Genomic DNA, 24,702 nt, shown 5'->3' on the forward strand with positions numbered 1-24,702 from the left:
TTAGCTGCATGTCACTGAAAGGGTTTTAATCTGCCTCTTTTCTTTTAACGTTTTTATTCTGTAAAACACTTTGAATTACCCTGTGAAAGAATTGTGTTGTACAAATAAACGTGCCTTCAGGAAATGTAAACTGCTTTTAAAAATAGTTCTTTAAATTTGTGTAACTCAGATGTTCAGACACAGGTAAAGAGTTAAACCTTATCTGGATGTCTGTGAGTGGCTAACAGGGACAGTCATGTGACAGGAAGCAGAAATAAGAAAACTAATATTAAACATGAAAAAATCATGTAATTTGAATCAAATAAGAATCCTTCGACTCACATTCGACTGTTTGTCAAACTAAAAAGGTTTACAGCAGATCTAACCTCCTGAACCCTGAAGGTCATAAACAAAACACTTCCCTCCGGCGCTCGGTTTCCTCCCACAGCTCGACCACAACGACCAGTTTACCTCAGGACGGGAGGGCATCTGACACACAGGGGCACTCTGGAGCAAACACAGACTGAGTACAAAAATGTTTTATTTATGTTCACAAAATAAAAACTACATAAAATTCTTCAAACATCAAACTGTCTCCATCAGCGTGGGACGAACAGCAGCATGGTCTGATCTGGACACCTGTAAGGTCTGTTTCATCTCAAACTGAAAGATTCAGTCAGAAAATAGATCAGAGAAGTTTTAACAGTTTTACACGTCACCGTAAAATTCATCAGGGACGTCTGCGCCTGGCACACAAAACACAAACTAAACAAAATAAATAAATGTGCTTCTGGTTTTCCATCTGAAAACATTTAAAAAACAGTCTCTTGTCTAAACTGGGACTAAATCGGGTCTAAACCCGGTCAGGACTCGAGTTCTGCTTTAGTGTTGACACTGATTGAAATTTTGAGACCGTCTTTAATAGAAAAGTGACTCCAGAGCGTCAGTGTGTCTGTGGACCTGTCTGAACAGCTGCAGGGTCTGATCAGCTGCAGGGTCTGAACAGCTGCAAGGTCTCCAGGAGTGTTTCCAGTGTTAAAAATCAAATGTCTTTTCAAACGTGAGCCACAGCTGCAGGGGCTGAACAGCTGCAAGGTCTGAACAGCTGCAGGGGCTGAACAGCTGCAAGATCTGAACAGCTGCAGGGGCTGAACAGCTGCAGGGGCTACATCTGCTCCACGGCCGCTGGCTCTTCTTTGGGCGGTGGCTCCAGGTGAATCGGCTTCACAGACGATGGTTTTCTCCAACTACAAAAAAAACAACAACTATATTTTAGTTTTACTTTTCTATCAGTTGAAGGATTCATTTGTAGTAGTTTTTAATGGTAGTACTTGTAGTAGTATTTGTGGTGGTATTGATGGTAGTATTTGTAGCAATATTTCTGGTAGTATTTGTAGTAGTATTTGTACCTGTATTGATGGTAGTATTGCAGTAGTACTTGTACCTGTAGTACTCGTCCTCACCTGTAGGGCGACAGGGGCGTGGCCACCACCAGGATGTGGTTCTTTTTCCTGAAGAGTCTCCAGAGCCCGAGATGATTCCCACGAACGTCCAGGTCCCACACGTGAAGACACTGTACACGGGTATGAAAGTACACGGGTATTCAAGTACACGGGTATTCAAGTACACGGGTATTCAAGTACACGGGTATTCAAGTACACGGGTATTAAAGTACACGGATATTAAAGTACACGGATATTAAAGTACACGTCTATGTCACGCTAACGACACGCTACGAACACAGGTCCCACATGTGAAGACAGTAGCAGCATTAGTGTTAGTAGCATTAGCATTAGCAGCATTAGCATTATTAGCAGCGTTAGCATTAGCAGCATTAGCATTAGCATTAGCAGCACCTTGGCGAGCTCCGTCCACGTCCCCGTGTCCGTCTCCGTGTCCATCCTGATGAACATGACGAAGGTTTTTCCCTCAGAATCTGGAACAAACGAGTCGTCACATGGATCTTTGGAATGATCCAGAACCTCCGCCTCTCTGGAACACACAAGTACTATTACTGCAAGTACTAGTACTACGACCAGTAATACTGCAAGTACTAGTACTACGACCAGTAATACTGCAAGTACTAGTACTACGACCAGTAATACTGCAAGTACTAGTACTACGACCAGTAATACTGCAAGTACTAGTACTACGACCAGTAATACTGCAAGTACTAGTACTACGACCAGTAATACTGCAAGTACTAGTACTACAACCAGTAATACTGCAAGTACTAGTACTACGACCAGTAATACTGCAAGTACTAGTCCAACCAGTAATACTGCAAGTACTAGTACTACAACCAGTAATACTGCAAGTACTAGTCCAACCAGTAATACTGCAAGTACTAGTACTACAACCAGTAATACTGCTGCAGATATTAAAACAGAAATGAGCCAAGTGTCCAAGTTCAACTGAAAAAGACGAGACGCCTGGAATTTTCATCATAGTTTCACTTCAACGATGAAAGAAACGAGGGAATCACACTGAAGGATTTTTAATGAATTGATAAATTCCTCGGTAAAATAAGACACATGTCCACAACCTCAAACAGTCAGACTCAAACTCCACTATGGACAAGACCAAAGAGCAAAGGAACCACAAACAAAACTGTAGACCTGCACCAGACGCACAAGACCACGGATAATCTCCCTCGATCTGGGGCTCCACCAAGATCTGACCCCGTGGGGTCAAAATGACACAAGAACAAAGAGCAAAAACCCCAGAACCACACGACCGAGTGAATGACCTGCAGAGAGCTGGGACCAAAGTAACAAAGGGACCATCAGTAACACACTACACCACCAGGGACTCAAATCCTGCAGTGCCAGACGTGTCCCCTGATTAAGACGGGACATGTCCAGGCCCGTCTGAAGTTTGACAGAAGCATTTGGATGATCCAGAAGAGGATTGGGACAATGTCACATGGTCAGATCAAACCAAAATACAACAGTTTGGTGAAAACCTGTCGTGTTTGGAGGAGAAAGAATGCAGAGTCTCATCCAAAGAACACCAGACCTACTGTGAATCATGGGGGTGGAAACATCATGCTTTGGGGCTGTTTTTCTGCAAAGGGACCAGGACGACTGATCCGTGTAAATGAAAGAATGAACAGGGCCAAGTATCATGAGATTTTGAGTGAAAACCTCCTTCCATCAGCGAGGACATTGAAGATGAAACGTGTCTGGGTCTTTCAGACAATGATCCAAACACATCGCCCGGGCAACGAAGGAGTGGCTTTGTAAGAAGCATTTCAAGGTCCTGGACTGGCCCAGTCTCCAGATCTCAACCTCATAGAAAATCTTTGGAGGGAGTTGAAAGTCCATGTTGTCCCAAAACATCACTGCTCTAGAGGAGATCTGCAGGAGGAACGGACCAAACTACAGCAACAGAGAAAACCTCTGGAGACAGAAAACGACCTGTCACTGCAACAAAGGGTCAAGAACAAAGTATGAGATGAACTTTTGTTATTGTCCAAATATTTATTTTACATCATAATTTGTAGTATTTTTATGACTTTGTGTTATTTCTTAGATTCTTTCTGTCTCAAAGTTCAAGTGTAAATTTCAGGCGTCTCATCTTTTTCAGGACGTGGACAATCAGTGGACGAGTAAAGACACAAAGGACATTTAAATGATGAGGAGCACTGACCGCAGGAGTCTCTGCACCTCCTCCTCGTACGCCTCCTTCTTCAGTCTGTCCACGTCTCTGAGCTCCACCAGGGGAACAGTGTTTAACTTATGCTTCTTAAAGTACACCTCCTGAAACAGACCAGAACCAGACCGGACTGAACCAGACCGGACTGAACCAGACCAGAACCAGACCGGACTGAACCAGACCAGAACCAGACCGGACTGAACCAGACCGGACTGAACCAGACCGGACTAAACCAGACCGGACTAAACCAGACCAGACTGAACCAGACAAGACTGAACCAGACCAGACTGAACCAGACCGGACTGAACCAGACCGGACTGAACCAGACCGGACTGAACCAGACCAGACTGAACCAGACCAGACTGAACCAGACCAGAACCAGACCGGACTGAACCAGACCGGACTGAACCAGACCGGACTAAACCAGACCGGACTAAACCAGACCAGACTGAACCAGACCGGACTAAACCAGACCGGACTAAACCAGACCAGACTGAACCAGACAAGACTGAACCAGACCAGACTGAACCAGACCAGAACCAGACCGGACTGAACCAGACCGGACTGAACCAGACCGGACTGAACCAGACCGGACTGAACCAGACCAGACTGAACCAGACCAGAACCAGACCGGATTGAACCAGACCGGACTGAACCAGACCGGACTGAACCAGACCAGACTGAACCAGACCGGACTGAACCAGACCGGACTGAACCAGACCAGACCAGAACGGACTGAACCAGACCGGACTGAACCAGACCAGACTGAACCAGACCGGACTGGACTGAACCAGACCGGACCGGACTGAACCAGACCGGACCGGACTGAACCAGACCGGACTGAACCAGACCGGACTGAACCAGACCAGACTGAACCAGACCAGAACCAGACCAGAACCAGACCGGACTGAACCAGGCCAGACCAGAACCAGACCAGACTGAACCAGAACTGAATCAGGACTAAACCAGGACTAAACCAGGACTGAACCAGGTCCAGACCCGGTCCTGGACTCACGTGGAAGTATCCGTTCATGTTGAGGCCGATGATTCCAAAGTGATAAGTTCTGGACACGTCTGGAATCACACACTCCCGGCCCCTCCTCTGCTCCGGCATCCGCACCCACATGTCCCAGTCCCACAGCTGAAACAGACAACCAGCCCCTGTGAGACAACCGGCCCCCGTGAGACAACCGGCCCCTGTGACACAACGGGCCCCGCATGTCCCAGTCCTACAGCTGAAACAGAGGGTCTGCACCTCCTACCTCTACCTCCTCAGGTGTGTATTAACTGTACTCTTCCTCAGGACCTACCGAGTCCCTCCTCTGCACCTCCTCCTCCTCCTCCTTCTCTGCTCCTCCTCCTCCTTCCTGCTCCTCCTCCTCCTTCTCTTCCTCTGCTTCTCCTCCTCTGCACCTCTTCCTCTGCTCCTCCTCCTCTCCTCCACCTCTCTCCTCCACCTCCTCCTCCTCCTCCTCCTCTCTCCTCCTCTCTCCTCCTCCTCCTCCCTCCTCCGTACCTTCTCAGGTGTGGGCCACTTTGCCTCCAGCTCCTCCTTGTACAGACTCTTCTTCAGGACCCACCCCAGTCCGGGCATAGACTCCACCCTGTAGAGGAGGGCGGGGTCTTCGGCCGTGTGCTCGTAACCCTGACGACAGAGGACAGCCAATCAGAGCGCTGCCATCAACACATGTGACTCTTAAAGTCACAGTGGGACAGTTACAGGTGTGTGTGTGTGTGTATATATATATATATGTGTGTGTGTACGTCTGTGTGTGTGTATATATATATGTGTGTGTGTACGTCTGTGTGTGTGTATATATATATATGTGTGTGTGTGTACCTGGTCGTTCCAGGCTGAGATACAGTACAGACTGTCGTCCTGGTTCAGCAGGTGGATGGTTTGACTCAGGAAACTGCAGAAAAGAAGACGATGATTTAACTTTAACTGTCCTCACACACACACACACACACACACACCTCTCACACACACACACACCTCTCACACACACACACACCCCTCTCACACAAACACACACACACACACCTCTCACACACACACCTGAAGAAGTCGATGGAGACGTCCAGGTCCTCCTCCAGTACGATGGTGAACTCCGCCTCCTGCAGAGTTTCACATGGTCAATGTGTGAAAATATTTGATGATGTGAAATAAGTCTGATTCTCACCGGGTGCAGATTGAAGCTCGCCGTCAGAGAGGCTTTATAATGCTGCACGAGAGAGTCGGAACGTTTAAAGGGCAGGTCAGAGTGTTTAAAGGGCAGGTCAGAGTGTTTAAAGGGCAGGTCAGAGTGTTTAAAGGGCAGGTCAGAGTGTTTAAAGGGCAGGTCAGAGTGTTTAAAGGGCAGGTCAGAGTGTTTAAAGGGCAGGTCAGAGTGTTTAAAGGGCAGGTCAGAGTGTTTAAAGGGCAGGTCACAGTGTTTAAAGGGCAGGTCAGAGTGTTTAAAGGGCAGGTCAGACTGTTTAAAGGGCAGGTCAGACTGTTTAAAGGGCAGGTCAGAGTGTATAAAGGGCAGGTCAGAGTGTGTCACAGTGTTTAAAGGGCAGGTCAGAGTGGGTCAGAGTGTTTAAAGGGCAGGTCACAGTGTTTAAAGGGCAGGTCAGAGTGTGTCACAGTGTTTAAAGGGCAGGTCACAGTGTTTAAAGGGCAGGTCACAGTGTTTAAAGGGCGGGTCAGAGTGTTTAAAGGGCAGGTCAGAGTGTTTAAAGGGCGGGTCACAGGGGGTCAGAGTGTTTAAAGGGCGGGTCACAGGGGGTCAGAGTGTTTAAAGGGCAGGTCAGAATGGGTCAGAGTGTTTAAAGGGCAGGTCAGAGTGTTTAAAGGGCAGGTCAGAGTGTTTAAAGGGCGGGTCACAGGGGGTCAGAGTGTTTAAAGGGCAGGTCACAGGGGGTCAGAGTGTTTAAAGGGCAGGTCACAGGGGGTCAGAGTGTTTAAAGGGCAGGTCACAGTGGGTCAGAGTGTTTAAAGGGCAGGTCACAGTGTGTCAGAGTGTTTAAAGGGCAGGTCACAGTGGGTCAGAGTGTTTAAAGGGCAGGTCACAGTGGGTCAGAGTGTTTAAAGGGCAGGTCACAGTGGGTCAGAGTGTTTAAAGGGCAGGTCACAGTGTGTCAGAGTGTTTAAAGGGCGGGTCACAGTGGGTCAGAGTGTTTAAAGGGCAGGTCACAGTGGGTCAGAGTGTTTAAAGGGCAGGTCACAGTGTGTCAGAGTGTTTAAAGGGCAGGTCACAGTGGGTCAGAGTGTTTAAAGGGCAGGTCACAGTGGGTCAGAGTGTTTAAAGGGCAGGTCACAGTGGGTCAGAGTGTTTAAAGGGCAGGTCACAGTGTGTCAGAGTGTTTAAAGGGCGGGTCACAGTGGGTCAGAGTGTTTAAAGGTGAGGGGTTTTCATGTTTGTCGTAGATGATGTTTGAATAGAACCTGAGTTAAATATTGCTGAGAGTTTGACATGAGCTCAGTGAGTTTGTGTCGTCGTTCAGTTTCAGAGGCTCTGATTGGCTCTCACCTGTGACACACGAGCGTTCTTGATGCTGATTGGTGTGTGCTGGACTCCCTTCAGTCCAAACAGCTCCACCACGTCCATGGGCTCCTGGGGACACAAAGATCTGGTTTAGACCCGGTCCTGGCCCGGTTTAAACCCAGTCCAGTCCTGGTTTAGTACCTCGTAGTATCCGTCGATAAAGACCGTGATCATTTGGGGGTTGACGCCGTGAGCCGACAGCAGAGACCTGAGCATCCTGAAACATCAACATGAAACTGATTTAAACGTGTTTAAACTGATTTAAACGTGTTTAAACTGATTTAAACCTGTTTAAACTGGTTTAAACGTGTTTAAACTGATTTAAACAGGTTTAAACTGGTTTAAACGTGTTTAAACTGATTTAAACAGGTTTAAACTGGTTTAAACGTGTTTAAAGTTGCTCATGTACATACGTGTTCATTATATTATAGAACTCAGGGGTGAACCTGTGGCCCACGAGCCTGGGGGGTGGGGTCTCACCTGTAGGGGGCGGAGTCTCACCTGTAGGGGGCGGGGTCTCAGCTGTGGGGGGCGGGGTCTCACCTGTATAAGTAGTTAGGTCTGTTTCCTGCGATCACAGCCACAGGGATATTGGACACTTTGTTGTTTTGCAGCTGAAAAAACAAAAAAAATGTCGTCAGGGTTAAACTCTATGGGAGCTGGGTCTTGTGTTGTTGTGTTGTTGTGTTGTTGTGTTGTTGTGTTGTTGTGTTGTTGTGTTACATCCTCACCGGCTCTGGGTTAAACTCTATGGGAGCTGGGTCTTTACAGCTGCAGATGCTTCCATAGCCCTCGACTTTGGAGCAGAAGATTTTCCTCCTTCGGTTCAGCTCCGTGTCGGCCCACTGACACTCGGCCTCTGAAACGACATCATCTATGAACTCTACCGACACAACACAACACTCAGAACAACAACACGAGAACAACGAGAAAAGCCCAACACAACACTCAGAACAACAGCAAGAGAACAACGAGAAAAGCCCAACACAACACTCAGAACAACAGCACGAGAACAACGAGAAAAGCCCAACACAACACTCAGAACAACAGCACGAGAACAACGAGAAAAGCCCAACACAACACTCAGAACAACAGCACGAGAACAACGAGAAAAGCCCAACACAACACTCAGAACAACAGCACGAGAACAACGAGAAAAGCCCAACACAACACTCAGAACAACAGCACGAGAACAACGAGAAAAGCCCAACACAACACTCAGAACAACAGCACGAGAACAACGAGAAAAGCCCAACACAACACTCTGCCATCAGCACGAGAACAACAAAAACAACTACAACAACTAGAACACCGAGAACTACAACTAGAACGAGAACAATGGGAACAACAACAAGAACAACTACAACAAAAACAGCTACAACAACTAAAACAAGAACTAGAACACAGAGAACTACAACTAGAACGAGAACAATGGGAACAACAACAAGAACAACTACAACAAAAACAACTACAACAACTAGAACACCGAGAACTACAACTAGAACGAGAACAATGGGAACAACAACAAGAACAACTACAACAAAAACAGCTACAACAACTAAAACAAGAACTAGAACACAGAGAACTACAGCAACGAGAACAATGGGAACAACTACAACAAAAACAACTACAACAACTAAAACAAGAACTAGAACACCGAGAACTACAACTAGAACGAGAACAATGGGAACAACAACAAAAACAACTACAACAAAAACAGCTACAACAACTAAAACAAGAACTAGAACACAGAGAACTACAGCAACGAGAACAATGGGAACAACTACAACAACAAGAACAACTACAACAAAAACAGCTACAACAACTAAAACAAGAACTAGAACACAGAGAACTACAACAACTAGAACGAGAACAATGGGAACAACTACAACAAAAACAGCTACAACAAAAACAGCTACAACAACTAAAACAAGAACTAGAACACAGAACTACAACTAGAATGAGAACAATGGGAACAACTACAATAAAAACAGTCTACAACAATGAGAACAAGAACAACTACAATTACAACTAGAACAATGAGAACTACTATAACTAGAACATCTACAACTAGAACATCTACAACAAATACAACTAGAAGAACTACAACGACTAGTACAAGATATAGGTAAAAGGTTAAAGGTCAGGATCAGATAAGGTCAAAGATTTGTTTAAAGAACAGATCTGACTGAAAACAACATGACCAGACCAGACAGAACCAGACCCAGAGCTGTGGTACCTTCTGAGGCCGTGAGCTGGACCTCGGTCTTCAGCAGAACCGGGTCTCCCCATGTGGACAGAGCTGGAGACTTGGAGTGTTTCTCTCCATAGACCTGACCTGGAACATAGAACCAAAGCATTTAAAGTCACTGTTTAAAGAGAACAGTGCAGCTGAGCTCAACTGTGAACAAAAACACTGGATCTGACATGTCTGAGGGAGGAGCTAACACGTCTGAGGGAGGAGCTAACACGTCTGAGGGAGGAGCTAACTGCACTTGGACTTAAGTCCGTCTGTGAGCTCACACCTACAGTATTAGCACACTGGCTACATTTTGTGAGTTTGGTTGCATTTTGTGTTTGTTTGTATTCTGATGTTTTCTTGCTTACTTGTGTGTTTGTACTGTGTGTGTGTGTGTTTGTATTGTGCGTTTGTTTGTATTGTGTGCGTTTGTTTACCTCCCTTCCGCAGCACCAGCGTCCACATGTCCCTCCAGCTCAGCCCCAGAGACGCCTCAGAGCCCAGAGACTTCAACAGAGCACGAGCCGAGTCCTTCAGATGGAACGTCCCCTCATCCTGAAGACAAGAACCACAACTGAACCGGGACTGAGCCGGGACTGAGCCGGGACTGAGCCGGGACTGAGCCGGGACTGAGCCGGGACTGAGCCGGGACTGAGCCGGGACTGAGCCCAGTCTAAACTCAGTCTAAACTCAGTCTAAACTCAGTCTAAACTCAGTCTAAACTCAGTCTAAACTCAGTCTAAACTCAGTCTAAACTCAGTCTAAACTCAGTCTAAACCCAGTCTAAACCCGGTCTAAACCTGGTCTAAGGTCAGACCTTGATGGTGAAGATGAGCACTCTTCCTCGGGTCACCATGTTCAGAAACAGGATCATGGCCTCGTCTTCATGAGGAGAGTACGTGTCGAAGATCCTCTTAGCCATCACATGACCCTGACCAATCAGAGAGAGAGATCACATGACCCTGACCAATCAGAGAGAGAGAGATCACATGACCCTGACCAATCAGAGAGAGAGATCACATGACCCTGACCAATCAGAGAGAGAGATCACATGACCCTGACCAATCAGAGAGAGAGAGATCACATGACCCTGTCCACATATATCATTTCTACAGTCGTGTGAACTTAGGACAGATTCGTGTCAAACCGAGGCCTGGTTGAGGACGATGACGTGGATCCCTCGGCCCTGCTCCCTCATGTCGTCCTCCAGAACCTGAAACACAGAGTTTACACGTGAGCGTGTTTACACACGAGCGCTTTAACACACGCACGTTTACACACGAGCGCTTTAACACACGCACGTTTACACACGAGCGCGTTTCCATGTGAGCACATATACACGCCTCGCAAGTGTGCGCTCCAGCAAGTTTACAGGTGAGTGTTTATATGTGAGCACGTTTATGTGTGAGTGCATCTACACACAGAAGTGTCAGGGTCACACAGACGTGTGTCCAGACGTGTGTCGCAGACGTGTGTCCAGACGTGTGTCGCAGACGTGTGTCCCAGACGTGTGTCGCAGGCGTGTGTCGCAGGCGTGTGTCCAGGCGTGTGTCGCAGACGTGTGTCCAGAGCAGACTGACCGTGGTGCCGTCCACTGCCACATACACTTTAGAGCGACTGGAGTAAACCTCAATGTCCAGCACTCTCCTCCCATGGACCGGTCTGCGAGGAGTCTGAGGGCCCCCCGGGTCCTCTGCACAAACACACAGAGCCAGGGTCAGGACCGGGGTCAGGACCGGGGTCAGGACCGGGGTCAGGGTCAGGACCAGGTCTAAACCAGGTCTGGTCTTACCGTACTCGGGGGCTTGGTCTTCGTTGGCGGCGCGTCTCGTGTCTAAAATGAGTTTGATGTTGACGATGACGGTGACAACGAGGAACAGGACGGCCCCAGCCTGAAACACAGAGAGGATTATGAAGACACATGTACAGCCACGAAAGACGGGGACAGGGGGACAGGGGGACAGGCGCAGGGGACAGGGGGACAGAAGCAGGGGACAGGGGGACAGGCGCCGTACCTGACATGTCCTCCGGAGTGTCCTGCGGTTCGTGAGCTTGTACTTCCAGCTCAGGTAGAGGCTGCGCTGCGTTCGGGGGATGAATGGTTTGGCTCGAGGGTTCGGCGTCCACGATTCCATGTTGACGCTATGACATCACGGTACCCCTGTGACGTCACAGTGACATCACAGTGACGTCACAGGCGAGACTCCTCCCCCTTCTGAAAATCAAACATTTACATCAGTTATTCACTGTTTGGACGGTTCCTCTAAAATCAACACGACGGAGATATGAAGCACGGAGAATCGCTCAGTATTGACACAGATGATGTCATCATTCCCTGGTGCGGCGCTAACTGTAGGCACTGCTGTGTCTGAAGTGCGGTTAAAATAAAGCTCTGATTAAAGTCAGAGAATAGTGTAACATGGACCTCAAACTTCACAGGCAGAAGAGCCCAGTTTAATCTGTAACAACGTCACAGCGTCAGCGGGGCCGGCGGCCTGTCTTCATCTATTGTCCTCCTCTTCTGTCCTCCTCTCATGTCCTCCTCTCTTGTCCTCCTCTTCTGTCCTCCTCTTCTGTCCTCCTCTCTTGTCCTCCTCTTCTGCCCTCATCTCCTGTCCTCCTCTTCTGTCCTCCTCTCTTGTCCTCCTCTTCTGTCCTCATCTCAAGTCCTCCTCTCTTGTCCTCCTCTCATGTCCTCCTCTCTTGTCCTCCTCTCTTGTCCTCCTCTCTTGTCCTCCTCTCTTGTCCTCCTCTCTTGTCCTCCTCTCATGTCCTCCTCTCTTGTCCTCCTCTCATGTCCTCCTCTCTTGTCCTCCTCTCATGTCCTCCTCTCTTGTCCTCCTCTCATGTCCTCCTCTCTTGTCCTCCTCTCTTGTCCTCCTCTCATGTCCTCCTCTCTTGTCCTCCTCTCATGTCCTCCTCTCTTGTCCTCCTCTCATGTCCTCCTCTCTTGTCCTCCTCTCTTGTCCTCCTCTCTTGTCCTCCTGCAGCTCTTCTGGGGTCTGTCCATGTGGAGACCTGGAGGTGCGGGCTCTGCAGTTGAACAGGTGTCTGACCACACGCTGGACAGTGTCAGTGATGTGTCTCTGTGTCTTTAGGGTCTGTGTCTCTGTGTCTTTAGGGTCTGTGTCTCTGTGTCTTTAGGGTCTGTGTCTCTGTGTCTTTAGAGTCTGTGTCTCTGTGTCTTTAGGGTCTGTGTCTCTGTGTCTTTAGGGTCTGTGTCTCTGTGTCTTTAGGGTCTGTGTCTCTGTGTCTTTAGGGTCTGTGTCTCTGTGTCTTTAGGGTCTGTGTCTCTGTGTCTTTAGGGTCTGTGTCTCTGTGTCTTTAGGGTCTGTGTCTCTGTGTCTTTAGGGTCTGTGTCTCTGTGTCTTTAGAGTCTGTGTCTCTGTGTCTTTAGGGTCTGTGTCTCTGTGTCTTTAGGGTCTGTGTCTCTGTGTCTTTAGGGTCTGTGTCTCTGTGTCTTTAGGGTCTGTGTCTCTGTGTCTTTAGAGTCTGTGTCGCTGGTTTAAACCTCACACTTGACACATATTCATCACATTAATCACATTAAACACTGTAAACATATTAAACACTTTAAACTCTTTAAACTCTTTCCGGGCTCATCCACGCGGCTCCGGGCCGCACGGAGCCGCACTGAGCCGCTGTGGCTCCCGCGGCTCCCGCGGCTCACACTCACCGGCTCTGGAGGCTCATGGTTCGGGCTGAATCTGGACAAAAACACAAACAGATCCACAAACTGCGGATGGAGCTAAAGCTAATGCTAAAGCTAATGCTGAAGCGGAGGGCGCCGTTTGTACACGTCACTGATCCGCGACACAGCTGTGACGTCAGCACTGCCCCCTGCAGGCGCACAGCGGCACTGCCGGGACACGTTTACATTTAATTTATTTAATTTATTTAATTTATTTAATTTATTTAATTTATTTAATTTATTTCTTCAGTGATTCACCAAAAGTTTAAAAGAGGCGGGACAGAGCGGGTCATGATGCGCCACAGGGTTAAACCCAAAACATTACTTTCTTCTTAAAGACTTCATTATATTTCATTTTATTATAGTTCGTTATATTTCATTTCTTTATATTTCATTTTATTATATTTCATTATATTATAGTTTGTTATATTATATTTTATTATAGTTCATTTTTATTATAGTTCATTGTATTTCATTTCATTATATTTCATTTCATTATATTTCATTATATTATGTTATTCCATGATCTTTTATTGGATTAAATTAAAGCTGAGGCTGAACTCACTCACAAACACAAAGACACAACGTTTATTTTTCTGTAAACTTTAATTTTTCACAAACGTCGAGACAGAACTGCGCATGCTCCAAGTGTCACATGACCAACGCACGACACAAAACGTCAGCTCCCGGCGTCACGGAAACGCTTTAGGATTTTTATTTTCTGTTTTTTATAAAAGTTAAATTTCACAGAAAAGCAGCAACAACTCGACCAAAAACTCAAGAAAGAAACAAGAACAAAAAAGATTTTCAGCTGAAAACGACAAATAAAACATGAAGAAGAAAAAGACACAAGTCCTGGACCCGCGCCTCCTGGACCGGGTCATGACCTGGACCCGCGCCTCCTGGACCGGGTCAAGACCTGGACCGGGTCTAGACCTGGACCGGGTCAAGACCTGGACCGGGTCTAGACCTGGACCGGGTCAAGACTTGGACCGGGTCAAGACCTGGACCCGCGCCACCTGGACCGTGTCTAGACCTGGACCGGGTCAAGTCCTGGACTGGGTCAAGACCTGGACCGGGTCTAGACCTGGTTTGGACCTGGTCTAGACCCAGTTCAGTCCTGTTTCAGTCCTGGTCTAGACCCGGTTCAGTCCCGGTCTAGACCCGGTCCAGTCCCGGTCTAGACCCGGTCCAGTCCCGGTCTAGACCCGGTCCAGTCCTGTTTCAGTCCAGGTCTAGACCCGGTCCAGTCCTGTTGTGAGGTAGTTTATTTCTTAGACTTTTTTGCACGTCCCATAAAAACAAAAACATCTAAATGTGACAAACACAAATCTTTGGCCAAATGAATCGTTTCACAAAAACACAAATATTTTACAGAAAAATGTGCAATTTTATTACAAATTTCCTGAATCTCCCCAAAATCTCAGACTCAGATGCCCTCCCATCACAGTACCACATGTATCCAGCAGATGGAGCTCTGTGTCAGATGCCCTCCCGTCACAGTACCACATGTATCCAGCAGAAGGAGCAGACAGCGCTCTCCCTGTGTCAGATGCCCTCCCGTCACTCATGGCCTTGTTCCTAAACCTGATTCACCTGAAACATTTTTAACATTTATCTCAAAAAAATAGAAATGAAAATAAAATCTCAATTTGTGACTCTACAGGCCTGGTTTAGTCCTGGTTTAGACCTGGTTTAGACCTGGTTTAGACTTGGTTTAGACCTGGTTTAGTCCTGGTTTAGACCTGGTTTAGACTTGGTTTAGACCTGGTTTAGTCCTGGTTTAGTCCTGGTTTAGACTTGGTTTAGTCCTGGTTTAGTCCTGGTTTAGTCCTGGTTTAGACCTGGTTTAGACCTGGTTTAGTTTTGGTTTAGTCCTGGTTTAGACCTGGTTTAGTCCTGGTTTAGACCCGGTTTAGTCCTGGTTTAGTCCTGGTTTAGACCTGGTTTAGTCCTGGTTTAGTCCTGGTTTAGACCTGGTTTAGACCTGGCTTAGTCCTGGTTTAGTCCTGGTTTAGACCTGGTTTAGTCCTGGTTTAGTCCTGGTTTAGACCCGGTGTAGTCCTGGTTTAGACCCGGTTTAGTCCTGGTTTAGACCTGGTTTAGACCCGGTTTAGACCCGGTTTAGACCTGGTTTAGACCCGGTTTAGTCCTGGTTTAGACCCGGTTTAGACCCGGTTTAGTCCTGGTTTAGACCTGGTTTAGACCCGGTTTAGACCTGGTTTAGACCTGGTTTAGACCTGGTTTAGTCCTGGTTTAGACCTGGTTTAGACCTGGTTTAGTCCTGGTTTAGACCCGGTTTAGACTTGGTCCGGTCTCTGGTCTCTGGTCTGGTCTCTGATCTGGTCTCTGGTCTGGTCTCTGGTCCGGTCTCTGGTCCGGTCTCTGGTCCGGTCTCTGGTCCGGTCTCTGGTCTCTGGTCTCTGGTCCGGTCTCTGGTCTCTGGTCTCTGGTCTGGTCCGGTCTCTGGTCCGGTCTCTGGTCTGGTCTCTGGTCTCTGGTCTGGTCTCTGGTCTCTGGTCTGGTCTCTGGTCTGGTCTCTGGTCTCTGGTCTGGTCTCTGGTCTGGTCTCTGGTCTCTGGTCCGGTCTCTGGTCTCTGGTCCGGTCTCCGGTCCGGTCTCCGGTCTGGTCTCTGGTCTGGTCTCTGGTCTCTGGTCTCTGGTCTCTGGTCTCTGGTCTCTGGTCTCTGGTCTCTGGTCCGGTCTCTGGTCTCTGGTCTCTGGTCTGGTCTCTGGTCCGGTCTCTGGTCCGGTCTCTGGTCTCTGGTCTCTGGTCTGGTCTCTGGTCTCTGGTCTCTGGTCTCTGGTCTCTGGTCTCTGGTCTGGTCTCTGGTCTGGTCTCTGGTCTCTGGTCCCTGGTCTCTGGTCTGGTCTCTGGTCTCTGGTCTGGTCTCTGGTCTGGTCTCTGGTCCGGTCTCCGGTCTTGTCTCTGGTCTCTGGTCTCTGGTCTGATTTATAAAATGGAAGACTTGTTAAAGTTGAACTCAATGAAAAAAAAAAAAAAAAACCTCAAAGAAAGAAAGAATTCAAACAAAGTCCAGAGTTTTTGAGGAAGACATTTTTGAAGAGGGGAGGGGCTTGTGTAGTCAAAGGGGAGGGGCTTGTGTAGAGAAAGGGGAGGGGCTTGTGTAGTCAAAGGGGAGGGGCTTGTGTAGTCAAAGGGGAGGGGCTTGTGTAGTCAAAGGGGAGGGGCTTGTGTAGAGAAAGGGGAGGGGCTTGTGTAGTCAAAGGGGAGGGGCTTGTGTAGTCAAAGGGGAAGGGCTTGTGTAGAGAAAGGGGAGGGGCTTGTGTAGTCAAAGGGGAAGGGCTTGTGTAGAGAAAGGGGAGGGGCTTGTGTAGTCAAAGGGGAGGGGCTTGTGTAGTCAAAGGGGAGGGGCTTGTGTAGTCAAAGGGGAAGGGCTTGTGTAGAGAAAGGGGAGGGGCTTGTGTAGTCAAAGGGGAAGGGCTTGTGTAGAGAAAGGGGAGGGGCTTGTGTAGTCAAAGGGGAGGGGCTTGTGTAGTCAAAGGGGAGGGGCTTGTGTAAGTGCTTTCAAACAGCTCTGACTCTTTCACTAAACTGTTTAAATAAATAAACATTTAAAGAGGAGGTTCTGACGCGGCTCCTCACAAACATGGAGAGGTTTAGATCATCCATGTCTGAGTAATCTAGAGATCTCCCCCAGGCCCTATTCAAACGCTTCTTACAGTTGGCAGTATGAGCCTGTACGAGGCTCCGCCCACAAGCCTACATCACCCATGTACGAGGCTCCGCCCACAAGCCTACATCACCCATGTACGAGGCTCCGCCCACAAGCCTACACCACCCACGCTCCACACGACAGTCCTCCATAAATACACAAAAACATGACACAGACTGTACACTACGACTTCACAAACCTGGTGTGATGTGCAGTAGTTTCATTCGTGCGATGCAGCTGATTGTGTTGAGATAGTGCTCTGAAGGGGGAGGGGCTTAGCACAGAGAGCAAAGGGAAGGGGGACTGTCTCTTTAAATAAGTCTGGCTCTTTTACTAAACTGTTCATAAATAAATTTGTCTGAAATCACTTAAATAAACTCTAGACTCTGGTTTCTACGGCGACGATCTGTGACAAACAGGAAGAGGGTTAAAGATAAAGGTCTGAGGCTCTGACGCCTCCGGGAGGGCATCTGGCTGACAATGTTTTGGAAAAATGTGTTTTTTTATGAGAATAGATCCAGACTTCATCTTTTCTTCTGTTATTCTCCTTTAAAGTGTGAGCTCCATGTTCTAACGTTTCCTCCTCAAACACTGGAGTTGTGTTTTGTTTCATTCACACGTTTGAGTCACTTTATTATTCGTCTGTAACATCTACAAAGATCAAAACGCGACGTTCCACCTTGTGATGTCATCAAGTGGTAGTTTTCATGTGAACTCCTCCTTTTACCTTTAGTTCAGTCGAGATAAGAGACAACTCCAGGACTGAGATGATCCAGATGATTCTAGTGAAGGTGGAGTTTAAAAACACAGTGGAGCACTTCCTGTATCACCACATGATGACATCACAAGGTGGAACAGAGTGTTTTCAGTCTAAATCTGTGTTAAACATGTGAGAATGAAAACTCCTGTTTGTGAGGAGGAAACATCAGGGAGCAGTGCATTATGGGCCTTTAAAGTGTCGAGTTTGAAGCTCAGACTTGTTTCTTGAGTTAAACCCTCGTTCTGTTTCATCTTATTTCCTTAAACTTTGCTCAGATCGTCGCAGTAGCTTCTGTAAAAGGAACTCAAAATGTTCATCTTTAAATAAATAAATCTGTGATGCTCTGGCGTGTTCCTCAGAGGCGTGTCCCTCAGAGGCGTGTTCCTCACAGGCGTGTTCCTCACAGGCGTGTTCCTCAGAGGCGTGTCCCTCAGAGGCGTGTCCCTCAGAGGCGTGTTCCTCACAGGCGTGTTCCTCACAGGCGTGTTCCTCAGAGGCGTGTCCCTCAGAGGCGTGTCCCTCAGAGGCGTGTCCCTCAGAGGCGTGTCCTCAGACCTGTGGTTGTTTTGTGCAGTTCGGTTAAACTCACAGAAGCAGCAGTTCATGTTTGTGGCTCTTCACCTGAATCGTTTCCATAGAAATATGACATAAAATGAACTGTGTCTAAAGTCCAAAGGGTCTTCAGTCGTAGCAGCAAACGCTCACATTCAAACTTTGTGCAAAATGAGCAAAAACCAACATCTCAAAAAACATCCAAAACCTTTTAAAATATAAAAAGTGACATGTTCAAACCTCGTCAGCTTCACTGAAGAAATGAAGAGTTTTAGGTTTTTCTGTCTAAAAAAGAGGACAGAGACGTCCCCACAGCGTCAGAGGACAGAGTGAGACGTCCCCACGGCGTCAGAGGACAGAGTGAGACGTCCCCACGGCGTCAGAGGACAGAGTGAGACGTCCCCACGGCGTCAGAGGACAGAGTGAGACGTCCCCACGGCGTCAGAGGACAGAGTGAGACGTCCCCACGGCGTCAGAGGACAGAGTGAGACGTCCCCACGGCGTCAGAGGACAGAGTGAGACGTCCCCACGGCGTCAGAGGACAGAGTGAGACGTCCCCACGGCGTCAGAGGACAGAGTGAGACGTCCCCACAGCGTCAGAGGACAGAGTGAGACGTCCCCACAGCGTCCGCTCCACGTGACGCTCATGAGGCTAGCTTATAGCGGCTAATCTGGAGCACAGTTACATATTTGGAATTCCGACCACGAGTATCATAGCAACCAAAGAGCCAATCAGGATCGAGTTTAACAGGGAGCGGGCGCTTAGCAACGATGTCAATCAAACCTTGATTTACAGACACAAATGTGAAATAAAACCCCAGGATCAGGTAGAGGCTTAATACCAATATTTTAAAGAGTCGATGGACCAAATCACGCACGTGCTCACTTCCTGTTTGGAGCGCGGCGAGCGCGGCGAGCGCGGCGAGCGCGGCGAGCGCGGCGAGCGCGGCGAGCGCGGCGAGCGCGGCGAGCGCGGCGAGCGGGCTGTGTCCTTTTTTATGTACAGTCTATGGTAAAAATGCATTCGACTGATGTCAAATCAGATTCAAAACTTTAAACCTGGTGTGAAAAGTGTTTTTAAAAATCTGTTCATGGAGCCAAAGTCTTGTCTCAAAAGTTCCTTAACTGTTTTGTACAAGTTCATCAAGTGCGTTTGTTTCTTCAGATCTTTGCTTCTGTTTTGTCCCGTTTCACTTTTGACTCCAGTTCCTCGTCTCGCCTTTTCCCCAAGCCCCTTGACCTTTGACCTGCTTCTGTTTTATACACTTTTGTACAAAGTTCTTCTCGTCTCCTAAAGATTCAAGTTTATGTCCATATAATCTGAACGTTCCATCCGCTCATTGCACTTTTTCTTCTTCTCTTCTCCTGAGGATCAGACTCTGAGCTTCGTTTTGGTCCTGTCCTCCCCCTCGTCCTCCTCCTCCCCCTCGTCCTCCCCCTCGTTTGTCTCCTCCCCCTCGTTTGTCTCCTCCCCCTCGTTCGTCTCCTCGTTCGTCTCCTCCCTCTTGCCCCTCTGGTTTGGCAGGGGGCAGGTGTTTAGCAACGTTGTCGATCAAATCAGTTGTTCACACGAGTGGGAGGGACCTGGAGGACGCAGGACAGCAGCAGTTACAGAGAGACACAGTTTTTCAACGTAAAGTGAATTGGAGCCGATGGAGCAGGAAGTGCGCCCGTGATCACTTCCTGTTTGGAAAGTGGTGGCTAGCAGGTTAGCTTTGTCCATTTCTATATAAAGTCTATGGTTGTCTCCTCCTCTCGTCTCCTCCCTCTACCCTTGTCTCCTCCCCCTGGCCCCCTGTCTCCGCCCACACTGGCCTCTGCAGTCTTACGTCCAGCGCCTGATTGTGTTGGACCAGTGAAGTCCTGCTGTAGAACTGAACCAAGTCTTGGAGGCTCCTAAACCGAGTCGAGGGTTCGAATCCCAGACCTTGGTCCGAGCAGAAGATCACACAGTGCCGGACCTGCGACGCCACCCTGAGGACACAGCAGGAATGATTATTTTTACAATTAAAATGATGACAGTCCATGTGACCTCTGGCGTGTCTCCTTACACGAGGGAGCAGGCGTAGCAGTCCTTCAGGCTGCTCTCTCGGATCAGAAACGTTCCCGATGGTTTTCCCTGAAGAATCTCCTCGGCCTCGGAGCGACACAGAGACCCAACGAACCAGGAGCTGAGGGGCCAGAGGGGGGCGGGGTCACAGGAGCAGGGGGCGGGGTCACAGGAGCAGGGGGCGGGGTCTGTCTGCCCCATCTGGACACTTTGGTTCAGTCGACTGTGAGGAGAAGATAGAGGTGCATTTTAGGAGAAGATTCATGAGTCTGTATCATGTACATGTCGCTGAACTTAGCTAATGCGCTAACTGCAGTGTTATAAACAGAAAGTGAGGACGGGCGCGATTCGACTCCATTGACTGGTCAGGGTTCTGGTGGACGCGGGCGTAGATCTGTCTAAGCATACTTATTTATTTATAGTTTCTGTTTGTTTTGTGAAGTTGAACAGACCCAGCTAATAAAAACCAGGATCATGTAGAGCAGGTTAAAAACAACATTTAAGACCAGAATGAGTCTGAGAGAGAGGACACGTCGATGGAGCTGTTAGCAGCCATGCTCACGTCCTGTGTCTCAGGACTCACCTGAGCAGTCACTTCCTGTGTCTCAGGACTCACCTGAGCAGTCACTTCCTGTGTCTCAGGACTCACCTGAGCAGTCACTTCCTGTGTCTCAGGACTCACCTGAGCAGTCACTTCCTGTGTCTCAGGACTCACCTGAGCAGTCACTTCCTGTGTCTCAGGACTCACCTGAGCAGGTCGTCTGTGCTGCTCTGGATCTGGCTCAGGTCCAGTCTGAGTTGGTCCAGACTCTGCTCTGTGTCTTCGAGCTCCTGGACTTTCAACTCCAGCTCCTGCTCCAAACGAGTCCTGGTCTCTCGAATTTCAACCAGTCTAGACCTCAATCGGTCCCAGTCCAGACCCGAGTCCAGACCCGAGTCCAGACCCGAGTCCAGACCCGAGTCCAGACCCGAGTCCAGACCTGAGTCCAGACCTGAGTCCTGGTCCTGGTCCTGAGTGCTGCACTGGCCCTCAAAAATCTTTATGGTCTCGTTAAAAGCTTCTATTGCCGTTCGCTTCGTTTGGATTTCCTGTAAAACACAAACAAACCAGGTTCAGTCATGCTTCAGTTCCGCTTCAGTCCCGCTTCAGTCTCAATTGTACCTGTGTCGTCTTTTGGAGCAGATCCTGAAGTCGGTCGAACTCTCGACTTTTTTCCTGAAATGTTATTAAAGTTTCCTGAAGTCTTTCCTTCACAAGCTCCGCCTCCTCCTTCACAAGCTCCGCCTCGTCCTTTAGCTCCGCCCCCTCCCTGCAGAGCGGTCTCTCCAGTCTCACGTTCAGCGCTGGGTTGTAGCTGCTCAAAGTCCTGGTTCTGTGAAACTGGACCAGATCCGGCACCGACCTGAACCGGAGCGGCTCCGAAAAACCGAACCAGCCTCTGGAGACCAGGATCCGGACGAGAACTGTCTCCCCGCCGCTCCTGCATAAAAGAGGGAGGGGTTAGAGTGTGGGGTATGCATGTTCTCTCTGTGTCTGTGTGGAGTTCTGTGTTGGGATCAGCGTCTCTCCTGCACTTTTTCCACAAACTCCCCTGTACAGCGGAGCAAAGGAGAATTTATCCACTTAAAAAGACGAGAGGCCTGTAATTTTCATCATAGTTTCAGTTCAACTATGAAACAGAATGAAAGAATCCACGAAATCACACTGGGATTTTTAATGATTTTTTTATTTGTAATTGATGTTGTAAAATAAGTATTTGGACAATAACAAAAGTTCATCTCATACTTTGTTATATTCTCTTTGTTGCAGTGACAGGTCGTTTTCTGTCTCCAGAGGTTTTCACTGTTGCTGTAGTTTGGTCCGTTCCTCCTGCAGATCTCCTCTAGAGCAGTGATGTTTTTGACAACATGGACTTTCAACTCCCTCCAAAGATTTTCTATGAGGTTGAGATCTGGAGACTGGGCCAGTCCAGGACCTTGAAATGCTTCTTACAAAGCCACTCCTTCGTTGCCCGGGTGATGTGTTTGGATCATTGTCTGAAAGACCCAGACACGTTTCATCTTCAGTTCCCTCGCTGATGGAAGGAGGTTTTCACTCAAAATCTCACGATACTTGGCCCCGTTCATTCTTTCATTTACACGGATCAGTCGTCCTGGTCCCTTTGCAGAAAAACAGCCCCAAAGCATGATGTTTCCACCCCCATGATTCACAGTAGGTCTGATGTTCTTTGGATGAGACTCTGCATTCTTTCTCCTCCAAACACGACAAGTTGAGTTTTTATCAAACAGTTGTATTTTGGTTTGATCTGACCCTGTGACATTGTCCCAATCCTCTTCTGGATCATCCAAATGCTTCTGTCAAACTTCAGACGGGCCTGGACATGTCCTGTCTTAATCAGGGGACACGTCTGGCACTGCAGGATTTGAGTCCCTGGTGGTGTAGTGTGTTACTGATGGTCCCTTTGTTACTTTGGTCCCAGTTCTCTGCAGGTCATTCACTCGGTCGTGTGGTTCTGGGGTTTTTGCTCTTTGTTCTTGTGTCATTTTGACCCCACGGGGTCAGATCTTGGTGGAGCCCCAGGTCTTGGTCTTGTCTTCCATTTTGTAATACTTGCTCCACAGTTGATTTGTTGACTCCAGCTCTTACCTGTTGCAGATTGAGTGTTCGGGGCCTGGTGTCTACAGTTTTGTTTGTGGTTCCTTTGCTCTTTGGTCTTGTCCATAGTGGAGTTTGAGTCTGACTGTTTGAGGTTGTGGACATGTGTCTTTTATACTGAGGACGAGTTCAAACAGGGGACATTAATACAGAGAACGAGTGGAGGACAGAGGAGCCTCTGAAAGAAGAAGGGACAGGTCTGTGAGAGACACAGATCTTGTTTGTTTGTAGGTGACCAAATATTTATTTTACCGAGGAATTTACCAATTAATTCTTTAAAAATCCTACAGTGTGATTCCCTCGTTTCTTTCATTCTGTTTCTCATCGTTGAAGTGAAACTATGATGAAAATTACAGGCGTCTCTCGTCTTTTTAAGTGGCAGGACTTGCACAGTTGGGGCTGAATAAATAGTTTTTGCCCCATTGTAAAGGAGCTATTAACTAAAACTACCACTTCATGACATCACAAGGTGGAACAGACAAACTAATAATAAAGTGTGACTCAAACATGTGTGAATGAAACAAAACAACTCCAGGTCTGTTTTTGAGGAGATAATGGAATTAGAACAGTGTTCAGTTCTTACAGGTGCTCAGTTCTTACAGGTGCTCAGTTCTTACAGGTGCTCAGCTCTTACAGGTGCTCAGTTCTTACAGGTGCTCAGTTCTCACCTCAGGCTCAGGGTGTAGTTTCCTGGTTTCCTGTTGGACGAGTCTCGAACCAGAAATGTTCCGTCAGGAGAATCCTTCAGTAGAGAACTCACAAACGACCTGAGAGAGGAGAGGAGGAGGAGAGGAGGAGAGGAGGAGAGGGTTAGAGAACAGAGGAGAGGAGGAGGAGAGGGTTAGAGAACAGAGGAGAGGAGGAGGAGAGGGTTAGAGAACGGAGGAGAGGAGGAGGAGAGGGTTAGAGAACAGAGGAGAGGAGGAGGAGAGAGGGAGACCTGAAGGAGTCAGACTGACCTGGAGATGTCCCCCCAGTACCACGGCGCTCCCTGTAGACTCGAGTCAGGAGCGTCTGAGAGGAGCGTCTGAGGAGGTGAGAGAGCTGCAGAGAGAGAGAGAGAGAGAGACCGGGTCAGAACCAGCATCAGAACCAGACCAGAACCAGACCAGACCAGGACCAAACCAGGACCAGACCTGGACCTCCTCAGAACCGGGTCTGAGCCAGGACCATTACAACAGTTTGGTTTACACTTGTGTAAACTGTTTAAAGACCCTCCCTCTGCTGCTGTGACTCCTCATGTTCTGTGACTCGTGATGTTCTGTGACTCGTGATGTTCTGTGACTCCTGATGTTCTGTGACTCCTGATGTTCTCTGACTCCTCATGTTCTCTGACTCCTCATGTTCTCTGACTCCTCATGTTCTCTGACTCCTCATGTTCTCTGACTCCTGATGTTCTCTGACTCCTGATGTTCTGTGACTCCTGATGTTCTCTGACTCCTGATGTTCTCTGACTCCTGATGTTCTCTGACTCCTGATGTTCTCTGACTCCTGATGTTCTGTCACTCCTCATGTTCTGTGACTCCTGATGTTCTCTGACTCCTCATGTTCTCTGACTCCTGATGTTCTGTTCAGATGGATGTGATTGACAGGTGGATCAGCCAATCAGACACACACATAGACCCCGACCAGGGACCTCACAGGACGAGTGAGGCCCGGACGTAAACGCTCCCTCCTCCTCCTCCTCCTCCTCCTCCTCCTCCTCCTCCTCCTCCTCCTCCTCCTCCTCCTCCTCCTCCTCCCTATGTTTTCCTTCTTCTCTTTATGTTTGTTCTAAATGAGGAGGAGCTTATGTAACACACAGAGGGGAGGGGCCACAACACATCTGAGTTACTCCAGATGCCCTTCCTGACCAAACCAGGTCTAAACCAGGACTAAACCAGGTCTAAACCAGGACTAAACCAGGACTAA

The 24,702-nt window shown here is 48.3% G+C and overlaps 2 protein-coding genes across 3 annotated transcripts; both read right to left on the bottom strand.

The window, feature by feature from the left end:
* Positions 1-632: 632 nt before the first annotated feature.
* Positions 633-13,186, bottom strand: pomgnt1 (protein O-linked mannose N-acetylglucosaminyltransferase 1 (beta 1,2-)). Of its 2 annotated transcripts, XM_055221195.1 has the most exons (22): positions 13,082-13,186; positions 11,421-11,620; positions 11,198-11,297; positions 10,986-11,098; positions 10,553-10,618; positions 10,223-10,336; positions 9,843-9,960; positions 9,406-9,504; positions 7,898-8,025; positions 7,710-7,780; positions 7,308-7,383; positions 7,152-7,235; positions 5,820-5,861; positions 5,696-5,754; positions 5,477-5,549; positions 5,153-5,281; positions 4,652-4,777; positions 3,631-3,740; positions 1,836-1,971; positions 1,443-1,552; positions 1,109-1,226; positions 942-958 (listed from the first exon to the last, which is right to left on the bottom strand). In XM_055221195.1, the coding sequence occupies exons 2-21, from the start codon at positions 11,538-11,540 to the stop codon at positions 1,145-1,147; spliced, it is 1,956 nt and encodes a 651-aa protein (XP_055077170.1). In that variant the 5' UTR covers positions 11,541-11,620; positions 13,082-13,186; the 3' UTR covers positions 942-958; positions 1,109-1,144. The 2 variants fall into 2 exon arrangements, with proteins under 2 accessions (XP_055077171.1, XP_055077170.1); XM_055221196.1 differs by having other exon boundaries at positions 633-1,226; positions 1,836-1,967.
* Positions 13,187-19,788: 6,602 nt separating this feature from the next.
* Positions 19,789-24,304, bottom strand: LOC117369969 (phosphatidylinositol 3-kinase regulatory subunit gamma-like). Its single transcript, XM_033965310.2, has 5 exons — positions 24,162-24,304; positions 21,298-21,616; positions 20,884-21,224; positions 20,137-20,358; positions 19,789-20,059 (listed from the first exon to the last, which is right to left on the bottom strand). Exons 1-5 carry the CDS (start codon positions 24,302-24,304, stop codon positions 19,822-19,824), a joined length of 1,263 nt encoding a protein of 420 aa, XP_033821201.2. The 3' UTR covers positions 19,789-19,821.
* Positions 24,305-24,702: the final 398 nt, after the last annotated feature.

This window comes from Periophthalmus magnuspinnatus, chromosome 4 (assembly GCF_009829125.3).
Source record: "Periophthalmus magnuspinnatus isolate fPerMag1 chromosome 4, fPerMag1.2.pri, whole genome shotgun sequence".
NCBI classification, from domain to species: domain Eukaryota; kingdom Metazoa; phylum Chordata; class Actinopteri; order Gobiiformes; family Gobiidae; genus Periophthalmus; species Periophthalmus magnuspinnatus.